Raw genomic sequence first — 17,977 nt, forward strand, 5'->3', positions numbered from 1 at the left:
TGAGACTTTGTTTGTACTCCAATAAGTATTTGCACCATCGCTTCATCATTAACTTACAGTAACGTAACACATCTCTTAACCCCCACATGTTACCATAATTAGATCCATTTGTCAATTATCATACTCGTCTAACCGATTACAATCGATGCTGATACTGTCACCCATGACTCATACACATATATCTCTACATTTATATGATAATATCCACTTTGGATTTAAACTATCATAATTTTACTTTTGTTCATCTCACAAAAAACTTTTTTTACCTATAAAAACTTTATGTATATATAAATCTCATATCTATCATTTTATTTTTACGTTATTGGAATTTGATTGTATTTCAATAAATATATGCTTCTCCTACATCATATTACTAGTAGAATATATTCCACTAATAGAAAATTTTATAATGTTCGAACTAAAAAATTATTATTTTTTAAATAAGAGATACTAATAGAAATAAAATTTTGCAGTTAATTTTTTTTTGTTGTTGTTGTATTGTTCGTGTATAATATTTTTTTAGTATAAATCAAAGTTGGTTTATATTTTTTTTTTACTAAATCCTTTTATATTTTGTTGATCCGTTCCGCTGCAGTATTAGATCTCTCAAGAACAGATGTACGGTATCATAAGTTTAATAAATACGGGTTTTCCCCACAAGAATTTTATGTGATTGGCCTCCAATATAAGGTATGATTGGTTCTACATTAAATATGTATGAAATTATTTTATTACATTTAAAATATTAGAATTATGTTTGTAATATCTTTGATTATTAGCAAAAAATATTTCAAAATGTAAAAATTTATATTCACTTTGAAACAACTATTAGCAACTTCTCTTTCAAATAAAATCAATCTTGAGGTTTCATCTATTCAAGTTTATAATTATATGTTTAAAATTATTTTTGATAAAAAAATTTCAAACAACATTAATACGAAGATCAAATTCATATCTCTTATTATCCAAACAAAAATTATGTTATTTTTTATTCACATACACTCAAAAATTGATTTTACAAAATCACACTAATTTAAAATTAATTATATTAACATATATCCGAATAAACACCAAATATAATTATTTAACTCTCAGGCGATGTTGTTAATTTAAAATTAATTATATCCATATATACAAATAAACCCTAAATCTGATCATTTAACTCTCAAGCGATATTGTTAAATGAAGTTGATTGATCCCTTAAAGTGAATAAACATGTAAAATGGCAGAATAAAAATTATGTTTATTATTAATTGAAATATGATTAAAATTACGATAAAAACCAATGCAAATCAACGGTAAATACATTGTTGATTTGTCACACCTTACTCGTTTAAGAGCACTGTAATGGAGATTGCTTATAAGCAATCCTTGTACCACATTATTGCTGCATTAGCTCTGACTCATTTTATGGATTGCTTAAATTTTAGCAGAGTTGCTTCTACAAATAATTCTGCTAAAATTTAAGTAACACATAAAATAAGTCAGAATTGATGTGACAATAATGTGGTACAGGAGATTGCTTACAGATGCTCTTAGTATATAGAAAGCTATGAAACATGCGTAATTTGAGCTATCTAGTAGTTTTGAAAATTGTATCATATGGCCTACATATCCGTTTGTTTTTGTAACTCTTCAACATTAATTGATTGAGAGTTTGTCGTAATCCGATCTGACAAAAATTATCGTATAATACGAAAATATTTTCTTTCTTTTTCTTTCTTAGTTTATCAATTTCATAAAATATAAATGTAAATATATAAGTTTATATATATTTTTAGTCATCAAAATTAAGATAAAATTATTTTTAGTTTTTCAAATTTAAAATTGACTTTTTTAGTCTTTGTAATTTCAAAAAAAAAATTAGTTCTTATACTCAAATTTTGTTAGAAAATTTATCAAATACTTTCATATAAAATTTACCTACTGATATTCTTATTTGGTGAAAAAATCACATTAAACCTAGTTAATGGTGCATAACTAGCTCAACGTATTATTTTCAGATATATTATTAGTAATTTGATAAATTAAAACAAGATTTTTTAAAATTATAAGAACTTAAAATAACAATTTAAATTTGAGGAACAAAAATAAATTTATCCTAAATTTAAGAAATTAAAAACATATTTAAGTTAATACATAATAATTATGTATAAATTTTTGAATTAAATTAAAGTATTATTTAAAAATATTGGACAAGATAAATCTTATCATTTTACAGTTATTCCAGCCAGTAGGATTTTAATATTGTAAATAGCTGTTTAAAAATATAAAATTATGAGTTATGATAATATTGATATATTAAGATCTTTTAAATACATATATGGATGTTTACACTATGATAATTGTAACATCAGTATGTTTTTATTTAATAATTATTGATTTTATTAAATTATATAATGTGATGATTTGTTGTTTAATTGTTGAGAAATTTTGAAAATTTAGGAATTCTCATAAATTTTAGTTGTTTAGGAGTATCTCCAAGTAGATATCAAATTTGACTTATAGGGGTAAGTATATAAAAAAAATTTAAGACTTGAGTTTCATAAGTTCATTTTCTTAAAGAAGTTATAAAGAAGTTATAGAGAGAGACTCTGAAACTTGAGATAATATCTTTTTCTCTGAGTCTTCTTTAGAGTGCAATGATCTTCCCCTAAGCTTAGTTGTAGGAGTGGTGTTGAGATTTAAGGCTTGAAAAGGTTGAGAATCAAGTAGCGGTGGTTTTGTATGGAGTTTCTTGAAGAGCTTTGCTTTCCTTCCCTCTTTCTCTTTTCTCTTCGATTTGGAGGTAAGGGAAGTTGGAACTTAACTTCTTGAAGAATGATAATATTGTATATTGCTTATTGGTCACTAAATTTGTGGTTGTGATTGTGGTTGAGATGTTGATGATTTAGGAAAACTTTGGTTGTGGGTTTTGGGAATGATGAAAAAGAAAGGGGTGTAGGATGAATTCCTTTTGTTGCATGTTGATTTTTATGATGAAATGGAGTTGTTTGAAGTGTTTATATGTGTTATTTTACATTACATGTTGGATTTTCCTAGTTTTCAGGTGAAGGGAGCCAATTCTTGAATCTGTCAAGTGCATAATTCACGATCGCACCAGGTGCAATTTCAAGGTGTCAAACATGATGCTGGCTAAAGACTCTCTGCCTCATACATGTGGTCAAATTGAGTAAGGTACAAGGTCAAGGACCATAGTCCCTAACTAAGTACTAGAAGGAGCATAATATTTGAAGGGTAGTCAGCAGACTAATCTCATAGTAGGCTTATTTATGTATGCTAAAGTTGTGGTAGGCTCACACCCAAGTTGTTCTACGCTGATAGGAATACTATACCTTCATAGTTTACGTGGTGAAATTCAAGAAACTATGTTGTGTTGTAGATTTTTATTCAAATTGGTTGTTGATCTAACTAGCCCCAAAAAGATCGTGCTGTGTGTTGGTTTGGTAGAGTTAAACAACTTAGATGCTCACCTGTGTTGTAAAGAGACTTTTATTTGAATGCATGGTAACACATGTAGTTGTTATGTGAATATGTGGTTGAATTGTTGAGTTGTGTTGTGCATATGTTATTTTGATCATGTGGAGAAGTTACAGTGTTGTAGTGTTGCTCAAGTTGAAAATTGGGTTGTGTTGTTGATATGCCATGTTGAAATGGTAACGGTTGTATGATTATGTTGTGAGTTGAGAACATGTCGTGTTGTGTAGTTGGGTTGCAAGTGGATAAATGTTGATGCATGTTGTTTAAGTTGTTGTATAGCTAGTAGTACTTCTATACCATGTTATTTGTTTTGAAATACTAGCTTACCCTTGCATACTCCTAATGGTTGAATTGCAATGATCATATTTATATAAGAGCATGACAATGATAGGCTAAAGGAGGAGTTCAAGTTAAGAGTCATGTTTAATGATGGTGTTTTTAGGCTACTCTTATGTAACTATTTTTTTTTTCAGTCTTGGATTTGTTGTGTGTGGGTGTGTGTACATATGTACGTATTTATATATATATATATATATATATATATATATATATATATATATATATATGTATGTATATATTGTTGTATGTATATCTATAACTGTTCTCATGTTAACATTAGATAGTTAGATGTTTATTTTCACAGTTAGTTGTTGGGTCATGACAAGTCGTTATAATAACCCATAAACTTGAATTGACCTAAATAACTCAATTACTTTGGATTAGTTTTTTTTTGGTTGTTTGAATTAAATTCATTTGAATCCTTTTATGTATGGATTGAGTAATGAGTTTTGATTAAATTAAAAATTCACAAGTGTTTAACTTCACCTTAAACTATTTTTATGTGTTACACAACACACACAAATACAAGAAAAAACTATAACTCGTTGTTTGTAAGTTGTAGTAATGAGTAATATTTAATTTGGAACCTTTACTATGCTATTTATTTTTGTGATTTCACAACATTTTTTTTTCTTTAGCTAGACTCAAACTACATATATATAGTCATTTTTGTGTGAAAGTTTTTGGATGAATTTTAGAGTAAGTCAAGCACACATATGTTTGATAGAAACGTCATACATTAATATAAAATAGAGTTGTATATTTAAAAATTAGTTAATTTTTAGAAAAAAATAAATTCAAAAAATAAATTTAAAACAATTATATTGATCTAACTCAATATAATTCATTCATAACTAAATAAGTTTGGATTAATTTGAAGTAAAAAAAAATGACACAAATTCAACTTGTTGAATTTCGAACAATTTAATTAACAAATTTGATAAAACTCAATTCAAACCAAACTATTAGCCCTCTAAATGCAAATATTTTCAAAATAAATGATAAAGTATGAAATATGATGTACTTTCCAAATTGCTATCTCTCGTTTTATAATTTATATTTCAAAACTTATGATAAAAGTTAGCTTATTTTTATGTCATTTTCTACATGACAACCCATTGTTGATTGTTGCAATAAAGTGAAAGTTGAATTGACCTCTTTATTTGGGATTACATTAAATTGAGAATTGGTCAATTGTGTATAGTTTTTTTTATAGGATTTTAAAAACATGTTGATGAGGTTCATCTCAACTAATTTTTTAAGCGGATTCACATTGTTTAATTCATCAATTTTAATGTTAAAATTTTTTTAATTTGGTTCAGCCTACCACAAGTTAGTGAATTAAACAGGCTAACCCACTTATTAAAAAAAATTAAATTTAAAATAAATTTCAATTTAAAATAAACTTCAATAAAAATTAACTTTTAATATAAAATAAAAATTATCAAAGTATCAGATATATAATATTAAATTTAATTAAAAAAGTGTATAATAATGGGTAAATTTTATATAATAGTATTTGACAAATTTTCTTATAAATTTGAGTATAAAGATTTTTTTTGAAATTATAGGAGTTAAAAAAAATAAATTTTAAACTTGAGAGATTAAAAATAAATCTACTTTAAACTTGAAAAATTAAAAATATATTTAAACCTAAAAATAAATACTAAAACATTAATATTTTTTTTATTTACAATTGGTTTCGAGTCCCTCTCTCTTTCTCTCTCTAATTATTATTGTTATTATTATTATTTATTTTCGTGAAAAAGAACCACGTTTTTCAATTTGCCACTAATAAAAATAGTCTGACGAAGAATCGCAATGTGATTTTCAGAATGAAAATGAAGTCAGCTTTGGATTACAAGAAAAAAATTCCACTTAATTATTGTCTTGTAGTGTAGTAACCAATTCATATGAAATTTAGGAACAATGTTGATGGATTATTAATCCCATGTTCTCTTCAAGATTTTTTTTCTTTCTAATGTATGAGAATTAAACACTGAAGGGCTTAATTACAACAACTCGCATATTTTACTCACTAAAATACACTCTCTTAAACATTAAAATATTATATCATCATTGTTTCCCGTGTTCTCTTTGGACTTATGATTAAGGGTTTAGTTTTTAAATATTTATGATTACCAGATAATTATGGGGTAATGGAAAGTTGGCATGGGATAGTAACACTTTTTTTTTAAAAACATAATTCTATATAAATTAAAATTTATTGAAAATTATAATTTTTTTTAATCATAAATCACACTTTTATTTAATTAATTTCATTTATAATTTTATAACTTTTAATTAATAACAATAAGGTTATTAGAAGGTGATTTTGCTAGCATTCTCTTTACAAATAGAAAATTAGGTTGTGAATCCTTATATACAGGTTAAGTATGTTCTTAAATCAGGATTAGTTTATTTATACACATATATAAATCACAAATTTTTCAGAAAGTAATTATGTTCGAAATGACCAATGATAGTTTATAGATAGTATCTACTTCAAATACACATCAAGTTGCATCCATTAAGGTAAAATTATTATTAATTACGATCCATTATCCATTAAAAAAAAAGACTTAAAGAGACATAAATAGTTTTATGGTTGTCAACAACACAAGAAGTATGAAAGAGATGGACATGTTAACGAATGCAATCCATGCGAAGTATGAATCAAGTAATCATATTGTAATATCACCTAATCATATCCACTGCTTTTCTTTTATTTATTGCTTTTGTTTTTGTTTTTGTGGAGATGATGCGTAGAGAGAAAGGCAAGGGCCAGAAAAGCCCAAAATAGAGAAACGTGCTGAATAGCAAACAATATCTTACCACCAAGTAAGTCACATTCCTTAAAGAGCTAAGTATAATGGGCTTAGCAGTGGATGTTTGTGTTAAATAAAATAAATGTACCCTTATATATGTATGTTGCTGGACTTGTAAGAGTTCAACCTCAAAAGCTTCTTTATATTTCAAGGCCTACACTGTCAACAAACACAACCTATTGGCCCATACTGGAAGGACTATTGCCCCTATATGTCTTCAAATCAATTTCTCTGCCGTAATGGAAAAGAAAATCAATAAAAAGAGAAAACAAAAGGATAATTTTAAATTATTTTCTAATTTTATTTTATTCTTGTTAAAAATGGTTTAAAAGATATAATTCAAATGTTCATAATATAATATACTTTTTTTTTTTCCAAATCAGGAAGAGATAAATCACATGACAATATCTTGTTTTCTTCTCCCATAAAACTTTCACACAAAAAGAAACGTTCACTCAAAAGGTTTTTACTTCGTTTTCACTCTATCTAAATATATTCATACTATCTTAATATACTAGCTCAACAAAATATGATGAGTACCGATCCAATATATTATTAGATTTGGACAAATTTTAAAATGATTTTTTTAAATTAATAATAATATTTTTACTAAATCAATATTTTATATATGAATCTTGAAAAAATATTATATTTACAAATTTTTAGATATAGACGTTTTAAAGTGAGTTTTTAGAAATATAAAAAGTGACTTTTAAGTTATGATTTTTTTTAAAAAAATTATATAAATATTAATATAATTTTTTTTAAAAGAGACATAAAGTTAAAGCTTTGTTAGCCTCGTCCTTGACTAGGGATGACAAATATACCTGTACTCGCGGGTAATACCTGAACCCGTCCCGACTTTAACGGGGAATACCTGATTTGACCGGGTACAGGTACGGATACAGGTAAAACCCGATATATTAAATCGGGTACGGGTATGTACTTACATACTCGTACCCGTACCTGTACCTGTCCCGTTTCCATTTTTAATTTAGTACTCGCTTTCAATTTAATTATATTAAAAAAATTTAATATTTTTTATGTGTGATTATTTATTATAATATGAGATAGAGAAATAACGTAATTATAATTATAATATAATACAAAATAATTTAAAATATCATATTTTTTAAAAAAAATAAAAAATAAAAAAATTGATAGGTACAGGTACGGATACAGGTATACCCAATACCCGACAGGGACGGAGATGAGGATGAAAATCACATACCTGACGGATACGGGTTCAAGTACAGGGATGAGTTTGACTCGAACGAGTATCATGAAACCCGTACCCGACCCGCCCCGTTTCCATCCTATTCTTCACCGTGAACATGATTGAAACAATTATTATACTAAATATGATTGAAGTTATATGCCAAGATGTGATTGAAATACAAGGTATGACTAAGATAACTCATAAGAATACGAATTCCACGTGGGTAAACTTTCCCTGCAATATCAGGTTTTGAATTTTGTTGGAAACTACTTGTCAGATCACATTACTAGAATTCCTAATTAATTTTAGAACAATGATATTTATACTACAATTTTTATAACAATGAGAAACTATATGCAGAGCACCATTGGGTGAAAATTTTATGACTTCCATGAAGAAAGTTCATAAAAGCTAGGATTAACGCGTAGTTTCAGTACCAAGGTCAGATGAGTAAGCTAAGTTCATGAATCATAACCAATGGATCTAATTCAAAAAAGTTAAAATGTAATTCACATATTCCAAAAAGAGAATTTATTCTTTTGGTGGGTTATAAGTTACAAAGAGAAAGAATATAAAGTAAGGAGAAATTGAGTGGTTTACAAATAAGTAACAAGAATGGTTTTCTAGTTTATTAATGATTCCTCAGTATTAATTACTATGATGAGTTGGTTTGTGAGCCTACATTATAGTATAAATAAAATTTATGGCTATATCTATGTGTATACGTGAGGTTGTGGAGCAATGAATCAGGACCATGTCCCATCATCGCAAGGGGAACAACCCTCTTGTGCAATGTCTGTAATCTGAACACCAGAGTCATATAGGACTCCATTTTTCCAATCAACAGGTAGGACCTTCTGTGCCCAAATCCACTTTCCATCATAGCCTGCCGTTACCACTATCCGAAATTGCAATGCACCTTTGGGTACCCTGCTTGTGTCCCACACTGCCCCATGGTTTCTGCTCATGAAGCTCCAATTTGAAGACCCAACCTAATAATAATTGTACCCCACAAACCCAACGTTATTCAATCAAATAATATATAGTTGTATACTTTGTCTAGCAAGCAGCAACAACATACCTGAGCCACATCAACGGCTACTATCTCAGTTTGTCCCCCTTGATACAAAAATTTAATTGCCAAGTAATCAGGCTTCTTGCTTGATTCTTCTACACGGACGGCCAAATTCTGATTTTTGTACTCACATGGTACTCTGAGAAAAAATTAATTAGTATTCAGTGAGCTAATGCCGCATAATAAAATTAATATCGGGTGATGAAATATCTGACATTATAGATTATATTATTAATATATGTAGGCATTAGAGCGTTACTGTTATTAAAGTGGCACATGATTGTCCTAGGGATTGATGATATGATAATATTAAAACTTAGGTCCACATTGATGTTCTGTATGGGTGGTGGTGGTGGGGCGGTAGGTGGGAAGTGGGGACGGAGCAAAACCAGTGGCAAAGCAAGAAAAGAAAAGAAAAGAAAAGGAAAGGGATAAAAAGTTATCTAAAACTAAAGTGATTAAGGCCTACCTCTTGTATTCAATGTCAACAATGCCAAGCTTCAAAACTTGTTGGCCCATACCCTTCTGAGCCATTGCTGCAAAGGCTCTGCTGCTGAGCACAAAGTCAGTTTTATTATTGTGATTGAGATCAGTCAACACCACTCTGGTGCCTTCTTTGCTGCACACAGTTGGGTTCTTGCATCGTATCTGCCACATATATAAAAAAAATGTTCATTAGTCATGACTCATGACAATAATAACTAACAAATAAAAATTGGTTGGAACTTGGAACTTGGAAATTGGAAGTGGTCCTGATTTGTGTACATACCTGAAAGCAGGCACCACAACCGGCTCCATCTTTGAAGAGAGAAGCCACACCAGCTGCAAGGTGTCCACCACTTAAGCCTAGTGTCAAAGAGCCATACCCACATGCCCCAGCTTCACATGTCAAATTCACACAATAAATTAATTACATCGTTTTATAAGAAAATTGAAGATAGTAATGAACAAATGAATGTTGGTAATTACATGAAAGAGCAGAAGCTTTGGAGAAATAGGAAGCCTTGGATTGTTGAAGGCAGCGATCACAAGCAGTGGCTGATGAAGCAAGAAGGAAGAAAAAGAAGCAAGTAAAGAAATTCATGATTTGTGATTGTGATTGGTTTGAGGGTGTGGTTCAGAAAGCAAGGTATAAATATAGCATAGCAGGTTTAGGTTAGAAGAATATAAGGTAACAGGTCAGCATTTCCAAAAAGGCTTTGGTATTAGATAAGAATGAAAGGGGACACGCACTCAGTTAACGCGGCTACACAAAGAAACTAAATGGGGTCACTTTCTGACTTCACTCACCGACCCTGTGTATCTATGTGCCAATCCCAAACAGCTGTGTTGTTTGTGTGTGTTAACTGTGAAAACGTGTTCTCTTTTGTTCTAACTGTGGCTGTGTTTTTGCTTTTTTTCCTTATATGTGGTAAGTGCTAGCTTAGAGTACTATTTCTTGATGGAGATGGACCTTGATTACGAGGTCATGATGATGTTTCGGTGCACGCTTTAGGATGGTTCTTTCCCACTTCTGTTTCCTTTACTACTAGTGCTACTACTGAACTAAGCTTGGAACATACAAGAAGAAAAGAAAAAGGTTAATTTATCTTTTGTGAGAAAAGATGAGAAGATAAACATTGAAATGCCAAATAATTAGCTTTTGTCACCTAAATGGCTATTGTCAATGACACATTGCGGAAGGAACAATATCTTGGTGTCTCTACTCTATTACAGCTGTCAATCACTCTGAGGTGAGAATTAAGATACCTACATTTGTAGAAAGAAAAAAAAAAAACAAATAAGGGAAAAACAGAAAACGAGGTATTGTGGCATGTTGGTTGATTTTTTTTTTTTTTTAATGTTTCCGCGTATGGTGTTCCAAAAGACAAAAAGAAATGAAGCTTTTAAGAAGGTGGGGATGGGGAAATGATTATTTGCTTGTTCATGAGTGCGAATTTAGGATCATAGTTTACAACTCACATCCCATTTTGCCAAGTAAGAATACAATCATATATTTGATTCGATATGATGCGATTCAAAATATGATATTCTCCTTTGAATTTCATTATTATAATCATTACCAGTTATTTTCTTATAAGGTTTAATATACGTTTTAGTATATGAAATTTTTATAATTTTTTAATTACTTCTTAAATTTTAAAAAATAATTTTTATTTATTTATATTTTTTTTATATATATTCCTTATAACTTATAAAATTTGACCGAATATATCATATTTAAATAGTTCTATCATATATCATTCATGTGTTTTATTCAATGTTATCATTCGTAAATGATAATATAGAATATATTTTTTATTTATAAAAATTACAATAACATAAAATATGACTATAATATATCTATTTAAGTATGTCAATATAATATTTCAAGTGTGTGGTTTAGCGGTAGGGGTTGATCCACCTTTAAGCAAGGTCAGGGGTTCGAATGTGGATATTCCAAGAACGAACAAAAAAAAATTATGTCAATATAAACAATATTTTGTTAAACTTTGAATTTTAAACAAATATCTAATTACTTAATAACTAAATTATAAAAAAATAATAAAAAGATGATGAATTTAATTATTATTTTTAGTTTAACTGGAAGAAAAAAAATATGTGCAGACAAAAGTATGTTTTTTGGGGCTTCTTATTCTTGATGGACACCTTGGGCCATTCGTAACCCTTGTTGATCACAGTTTCTTTGGTATATTTTAACTCAGCTTTCAAGAGTTTGCTTCTTCAATGCTACAGATAAACAGGCTAGTTTAAACTCTAATGGGCAAAGAAAAGTAAAAACTAAAGCATCTAATTAGTATTTCAGAATTGAAGGTTTCCTACTTTTTGTGTTAAATGTTCTTTGATATCAAAACAATTGGCGTATATTAGAATCTGAAATTGAATGATTGAGTTGTGCAACAATTTGTCTTCAAAGACACGGATGACAGAGCAGTTGGCATCTGGAATAAGTTATTGATCTTCCACTGTTTCTGGATCATTCATTATATATAGACTCGTTTTTTTAAGAAAAGAATCATGACCATTTTTTCTTATAATAATTTTATTGTAAAAGTTGTGACTTGTGAGACTAATCCTTATATTAGATGTGATAGTTTGGTAAAGTCTAGGTTTAAACTGGTAATAGTGTTACAAATAAAATTTGTCAGAATCACAATATATTTCTACTGTGTTAGTAAGTAAATGAATAGGGACAATATTAAGGACATTAAAAAAAGGAGAAGGTAATAACTTTTTATTTAAGTTGCTAAGAACATCTTAAACATCAATTGTCTTTATTTAACCTTTTTTCTTAAAAAAAATCAGTTTTTTTATTAATAAAATAAACAATTTTATGCGTTTCTATATATTTGTCTAAACTGTTTATTTTTAAACTAAGTAACTTTTTACCTTTTTTAAAAACAAATTTTATCAGTTACTAAACAAAAGTTTTTTTTAAGAAGCGTTTTTTTTATATAATAATTTTTTAAAAAAATTTAACAAACTGATCAATATGAACTATATGGTAAGTCGAGAAATAAATGTAGGGAGAAATTAATTATTATTTTTAGTTGATAATTTTGCATATCAACGAACTAGAAAAAAATAACAAAAGAAACATATAATTTTATTTAATAAATTAAAAGTTCCACATTAATTAGTGTTTTATTTTAGGCTACTAATTAAGTGTATAAGTCTTGCAATGAATTATAATCTAAGTATTTTTGGTTGAATTAAGTAAATATAGATAGATATAAGTATTGTATATCCGGGTCTAATGAATATATACCACAACTGTTACACAGTTAATCAATTAAAATATTTATTTTAATATAAATTTACAATTTTTTAATGAGCACCTTTTACATCTAAAAGTATATATTGATTTTAACAAGTTTCGGAAGTTCAATTTATATACATTTTGTATATACCTTTAAATTCTTTAATTTATAAGAAAAAAACAATAATGTGTTCTAGATGTCATATAAAGACTGATTTAAGATTACCTAATAATTTCTGTTGGGTAATATATAAAACATACCCTCATTTATATAAATAGATTAAATTTATTCTTATTTGTTTAAACATGTTATTCTACTTCAGAGTCCAGAATAATTACACGGCATTTATGTTCTGTTTATTTAAGAGAAATTTGTTAAAATAAGTATGCTATACTTATTTATTAGGTAAAAGAATAATCTGTAAAATGGTATGATAAAGAGATATATGAAATGATGAATGCTGTTACCTTTATATATGTGTATATATATAATAAACCCTTTTAACTTTTATAATAATTATTCTTAAAATAATATTTATTATCATTTTTTATTACCAACAAAGCCTAGTAGCTGTTCCATCACCCTGTGATACACTATAATAAGAAAAGGAAGAAATAATATTAAAAAGTGTGAAATCCACAAAAAAAAATTCAATTTTAATTTATTATTATTGTCTTTTATTGCCTCGTACGTTAAGGAAATATATATATATTTTCAATAAAAAATTATTTTCTTTCATTTTTCTATGCAACTAAATAAGTGAGGATAAATTTCAATTTATATTTCCCTTCTACTTCTCTAAAATTTATACTCATTTTTTAGTATTTTGTCTTCTCTCCTACTACTTTCTTTTTCATTTCTCTTTACCCAAAAGCATTTCTATAGCTAGTTGCAAAACTTGCATTTTCATTTTTAATTTATTATTATTTTGATCCGTTAAAGGCTTTAAGCCTTAAAGTTTGAGATGAGATTAGTAACCCTAAACATGTATAATGTTAAATAAAATTATTTTATATTTTAAAAATGATGTACAATTTATTTAATAATTATATTTTATATGAATAACAAACTAAAATTTTTATTACATATAATAATAATAATTCCTGGTATAAAAATCTATTTAATTTATGATATTATTTTTTCTATCATGAAAAATGCAAATAATTTACTCATTTTTTGAATAATATTTCTCAATACATAACTGATTTATTAAATATTTTTATACTGAGATGATTATTATTTATCACCTACAAGTGCATTGTATTTCAATTTCTTTTGATCTTCTTTAGTCATATCAAGACCTACTAGCCCAAACATTGTCTCGAAGGATACCAATATATGGAATAAAAAGCCCAAATCTTGAAAACATTTTACCCACACGTGTCTCGGCAAGTAGGCCCAAATCTTGAAAATATTTTACCTACGTGTGTCTAAGCAAGTAGGCCCAAATACTTCCTGCATATCCAATTCATTTAAGTTGATGATATATACACCTCCTTTTTAAAAAAAAATATTAAATTTCTAAATTATCCTTAATATTATTTGGAATAAAAAAAAATTATCTTGAAAATTTTTTTTCAGAGGTGTATTTGTACATAATTATGAAAAGTTCTTTCCAGAATACTAAAATTATTATTCTGGAAATAATTTTCCGTCGGAATAATTCTGGAAAGTACTTTCCGTAACACTAAAATTACTATTGCGGAAAGTTCTTTCCGGAATTATGATAATAAATACACACACTGTTAATATTCCGGAAAGAATTTTTTGCAATAGTAATTCTAGTGTTACGAAAACTATTTTCCATAATTATTTTGACGGAAAGTTATTTCCGGAATAGTAATTTTAGTATTCCAGAAAGTACTTTCCGTAATTATTCTGACGGAAAGTTCTTTTCGGAAGGTTCATGATATATACACCTCCTGTTTTTTTTTATAAGTACACCTTCTTTATTTTTTTTAAAAAATTATAAAATATTATATATATATATATTTTAATTTTATATCTTTAACTTTCAATTTTCTACTTTTTTCTTTTTTTTACACACTTTTTTTTTCTCTTTTAATTTTTACGTGCTACCAAAATAGGTGGGGTGAAGGAAAGATAACGGGGTGCATGTAAAAATTGAAAAAAGAAAAAAAGAAGAAAAAAGAAAGATCTGTAAAAAAAAGTACTAAATTAAATGTTATGAATGTAAAATTAAAAAAAAAAGCAAAAAATTAAGAATATTTTAAAATTTTATTTTTTTTGAAAAGGAGGTGTACTTATAGGAAAAAGGAGGTGTATATATTATCAACCTTTAAAAAACACTTTCCAGAATAATTTTTTTTTTTATTTCAAATAATATTAAGAATAATTTAAGAATTTGATATTTTTTTTAAAAAAAAGGAGGTGTATGTATAAAAAAATGGAGGTGTATATACCATCAACCATTCATTTATAAAGCAAATTATATGCCCATAATACTCTCTGTGGGCCCAACAATTTTTTAAGGTCATTTCTAAAACTAAAAGTATGCTATCCTCTGATAACTAAATATACTTTTGTTTTTTTAAAATAACTTTGCTTGAATACTTTTTTACTTTTTATATTTTCTTCTTATCAACCATTTAAATATTTCTCTCTTACCTTTTGAGAATGTGGCAGTGGGGAAAAAATAGTAAGTTGGGTGCTGTGTTAGGGTGAGTCATTTTGTGAGGTTGTTAGAACTTGGGAGAGTTTACTATTTGCTGGTTTGATAAAGAGGGTGTGAGTCACGGGAGTGAGAGTGGGTAAGTGTGTTTGTGTGACTCACGTTTTTCTTTTTCTTGTTAAAATCATATAATTAGGATGAAACTTTAGACACCAAACTAATAAATTGTATTTTTTTAATTAATTTTATATAATAAGAGAGTGTGTTTTTAATTTTATCATTTTTTTTCCATCTAAAGTTTGTATCCCCGGCCCTTAAAAAAAGTTAAAGATTTGCATCAATTAACACTAAGATGTCCTCCTTCTTTTCTTAGTTTCCTACGTTTTATAATTTTAAATTTTTTTTTTGTTAGTTTTCATATTTTATAAAAAAAATATATATTTCATTTTTCATTTCAAGTTTTATTTTAATTTTTTATATTATTACAATTTTCAGTGTTGGACTAAGTATGTAATGCACATCGAGACTTTCATATTATTATTTTTTTACAATTCTTATTTATTTTCATTTTTAATTCAGAAATGAACTGGGATAAAGTAAGCAATATAAACACAAGACAGTTGCCAAACTCAATCCAAAAATTAAGAGTTAAGACCTTCTCCATGACAGTTGAATGAATTAATGAGTTTCTTGAGTAAAAGAAACTCCTTTATTACTATGATGATATACTATTTTTTTTTGGTAAAGATATTACTATGATATACTATGTGCTAACTGATTATAGACTTTGAAAATAATATCATATTAATTCTAGAATTAACTAAAAGTTAGTGGAAGATAATATTTTATTATTCTTCTATTAGATCTTTAAAATAAAAGATATTTTTTCATAATATCTGGACGTTAAAAATCGGTCTTGATTAATTAATTAATTTAGTCAATTTACAATTTGGTTAGTATGCAATTGGGTAACAAATGTTTTAATGTATCAATGATCAAAAAATGATATGAAAGAAAAAGAAAATTGTCCAGAAGATAGGACATGATAAAATAGAGTGGAAGAGAAAGAAGAAGAAGAAAAGGAAAACTTAGATAGCTCAATCAAATTAGATTATGAAAGAGACTGTGTTTAGTATTAATTTCCAACAATTAGGAACAAAAGTTGCTTTCTTTCAAGGAGGAAGAGCGAAAATTATAATGAAAAATATGTCAGGGAGAAATTGCATTATTTTTACTTGTATATTTTTTAAAAAAGTTGTGTATACATGTGTCTCTCTCTATATAAACAACTAGCCATATGGTGTCATTAATGCCAGACCAGCGATTTGATGTATTAAAGACTTTATACATATATAAGGATAATTTTTAATTTCTGCTTTTTGTCTACTTTCATGCATCTTACAAAAGTGTAAAATATCGAATAAGATATTTCAATTATTTAGGTATATGTTACCTCCCAACCAGATGCATGCCTTGAGGGCTTAGCCATTTGGGCCTAAAATGTTATTGTATGGTTCTAACTAGGAGGAGAAAACGATCATGCATCCTTTGCTTTTATGGCATGTACGTAAGTTACAAGGAATAAATGACCAACAATGATATTTCATTTTCGTGTCATCAATTGATATCATGTCGTAGAATGATTCCACGTAGCCATGCACCGTATCAGCACAATACCACGGATCCACTAACACTATCACATGGTGCTGTCTGATTTTGTGAGTATATAAACAAGAACAAGTGAGATAGAGATCCCATTCAAACACAACCTCGATTAACATTTGTACCATGATCAACGCAAAAAGGCTTATTGAAATGGCAAGAAAGTGGCAGAAAATGGCAGCTAGAAAGCGCAAGAGAATTTCATACTCGAGGCGTCAAATTGATATGCATTCTGCAACAACAAACAAGGGTCACTTCGTGGTTTACAGCATCGACCACAAACGATTCGAGGTTCCTCTAAAGTACCTTAGCAAGAAGGTGTTTAAGGAGCTACTCAAGTGGTCCGAAGAGGAATTTGGGTTATCATCTAATGGACCTATTACGTTACCTTGTGATAGCCTCTTCTTGGACTACGTAATTTCTTTGGTTCGTGAACGCATTTCCGAAGATGTGGAAAAGGCTTTGATCACTTCATTGGTTGCATGTCACCACGAGGCATCATCACCATCGTCTTTTAATGGTCTTGGGCAGGGTCGTAACGGCCAAATGATTATTTTTGGCTTTTGAACCCATTTTCATTCTTGTGTTTACAAAGTTACAAATTTAATTTGTAGAGCCTCTATTGCTTTCTTCTGATCGATGCTTCAGAAATCAGAACAAATTTTTGTAATTAAATATGAGAACAATGTACAATTTCTCTCTTCTTTTTATTTTTTCTACCTTCTGAAACCGATTTCCTTAATCTTATTGTGATATGATCCATACATAAATCATAAATCCTAAATTTATCTAAAAAAAAGGTCATCTTTTATATCCTAGACAAACTATTTACATCAAGTAATACAAGTAAATTTTCCCTACCAAGTACTTGTATATATGATTTACAAATATGTATCGAGTAACTATAAACATATATATACTTCATTCTCTTAAACTCATTTTCACCTATTTTTTTTCTACTTAATATATATCTCTACTTAT

The 17,977-nt window shown here is 27.9% G+C and overlaps 2 protein-coding genes across 2 annotated transcripts; one reads left to right on the top strand and one right to left on the bottom strand.

Annotated features, from left to right (window-relative positions):
- Window positions 1-8,382: 8,382 nt before the first annotated feature.
- Window positions 8,383-10,093, bottom strand: EXLA2 (expansin-like A2). The gene is made up of 5 exons (XM_020359635.3): window positions 9,911-10,093; window positions 9,711-9,820; window positions 9,411-9,589; window positions 8,948-9,080; window positions 8,383-8,858 (listed from the first exon to the last, which is right to left on the bottom strand). The coding sequence occupies exons 1-5, from the start codon at window positions 10,023-10,025 to the stop codon at window positions 8,613-8,615; spliced, it is 783 nt and encodes a 260-aa protein (XP_020215224.1). The 5' UTR covers window positions 10,026-10,093; the 3' UTR covers window positions 8,383-8,612.
- A 7,029-nt stretch (window positions 10,094-17,122) lies between these two features.
- On the top strand, window positions 17,123-17,563 carry LOC109798531 (auxin-responsive protein SAUR68). Its single transcript, XM_020358856.3, has one exon. The coding sequence runs from the start codon at window positions 17,123-17,125 to the stop codon at window positions 17,561-17,563; it is 441 nt and encodes a 146-aa protein (XP_020214445.2).
- Window positions 17,564-17,977: the final 414 nt, after the last annotated feature.

This window comes from Cajanus cajan, chromosome 8, assembly GCF_000230855.2.
Source record: "Cajanus cajan strain Asha chromosome 8, NIPB_CcT2T_4, whole genome shotgun sequence".
NCBI lineage: Eukaryota > Viridiplantae > Streptophyta > Magnoliopsida > Fabales > Fabaceae > Cajanus > Cajanus cajan.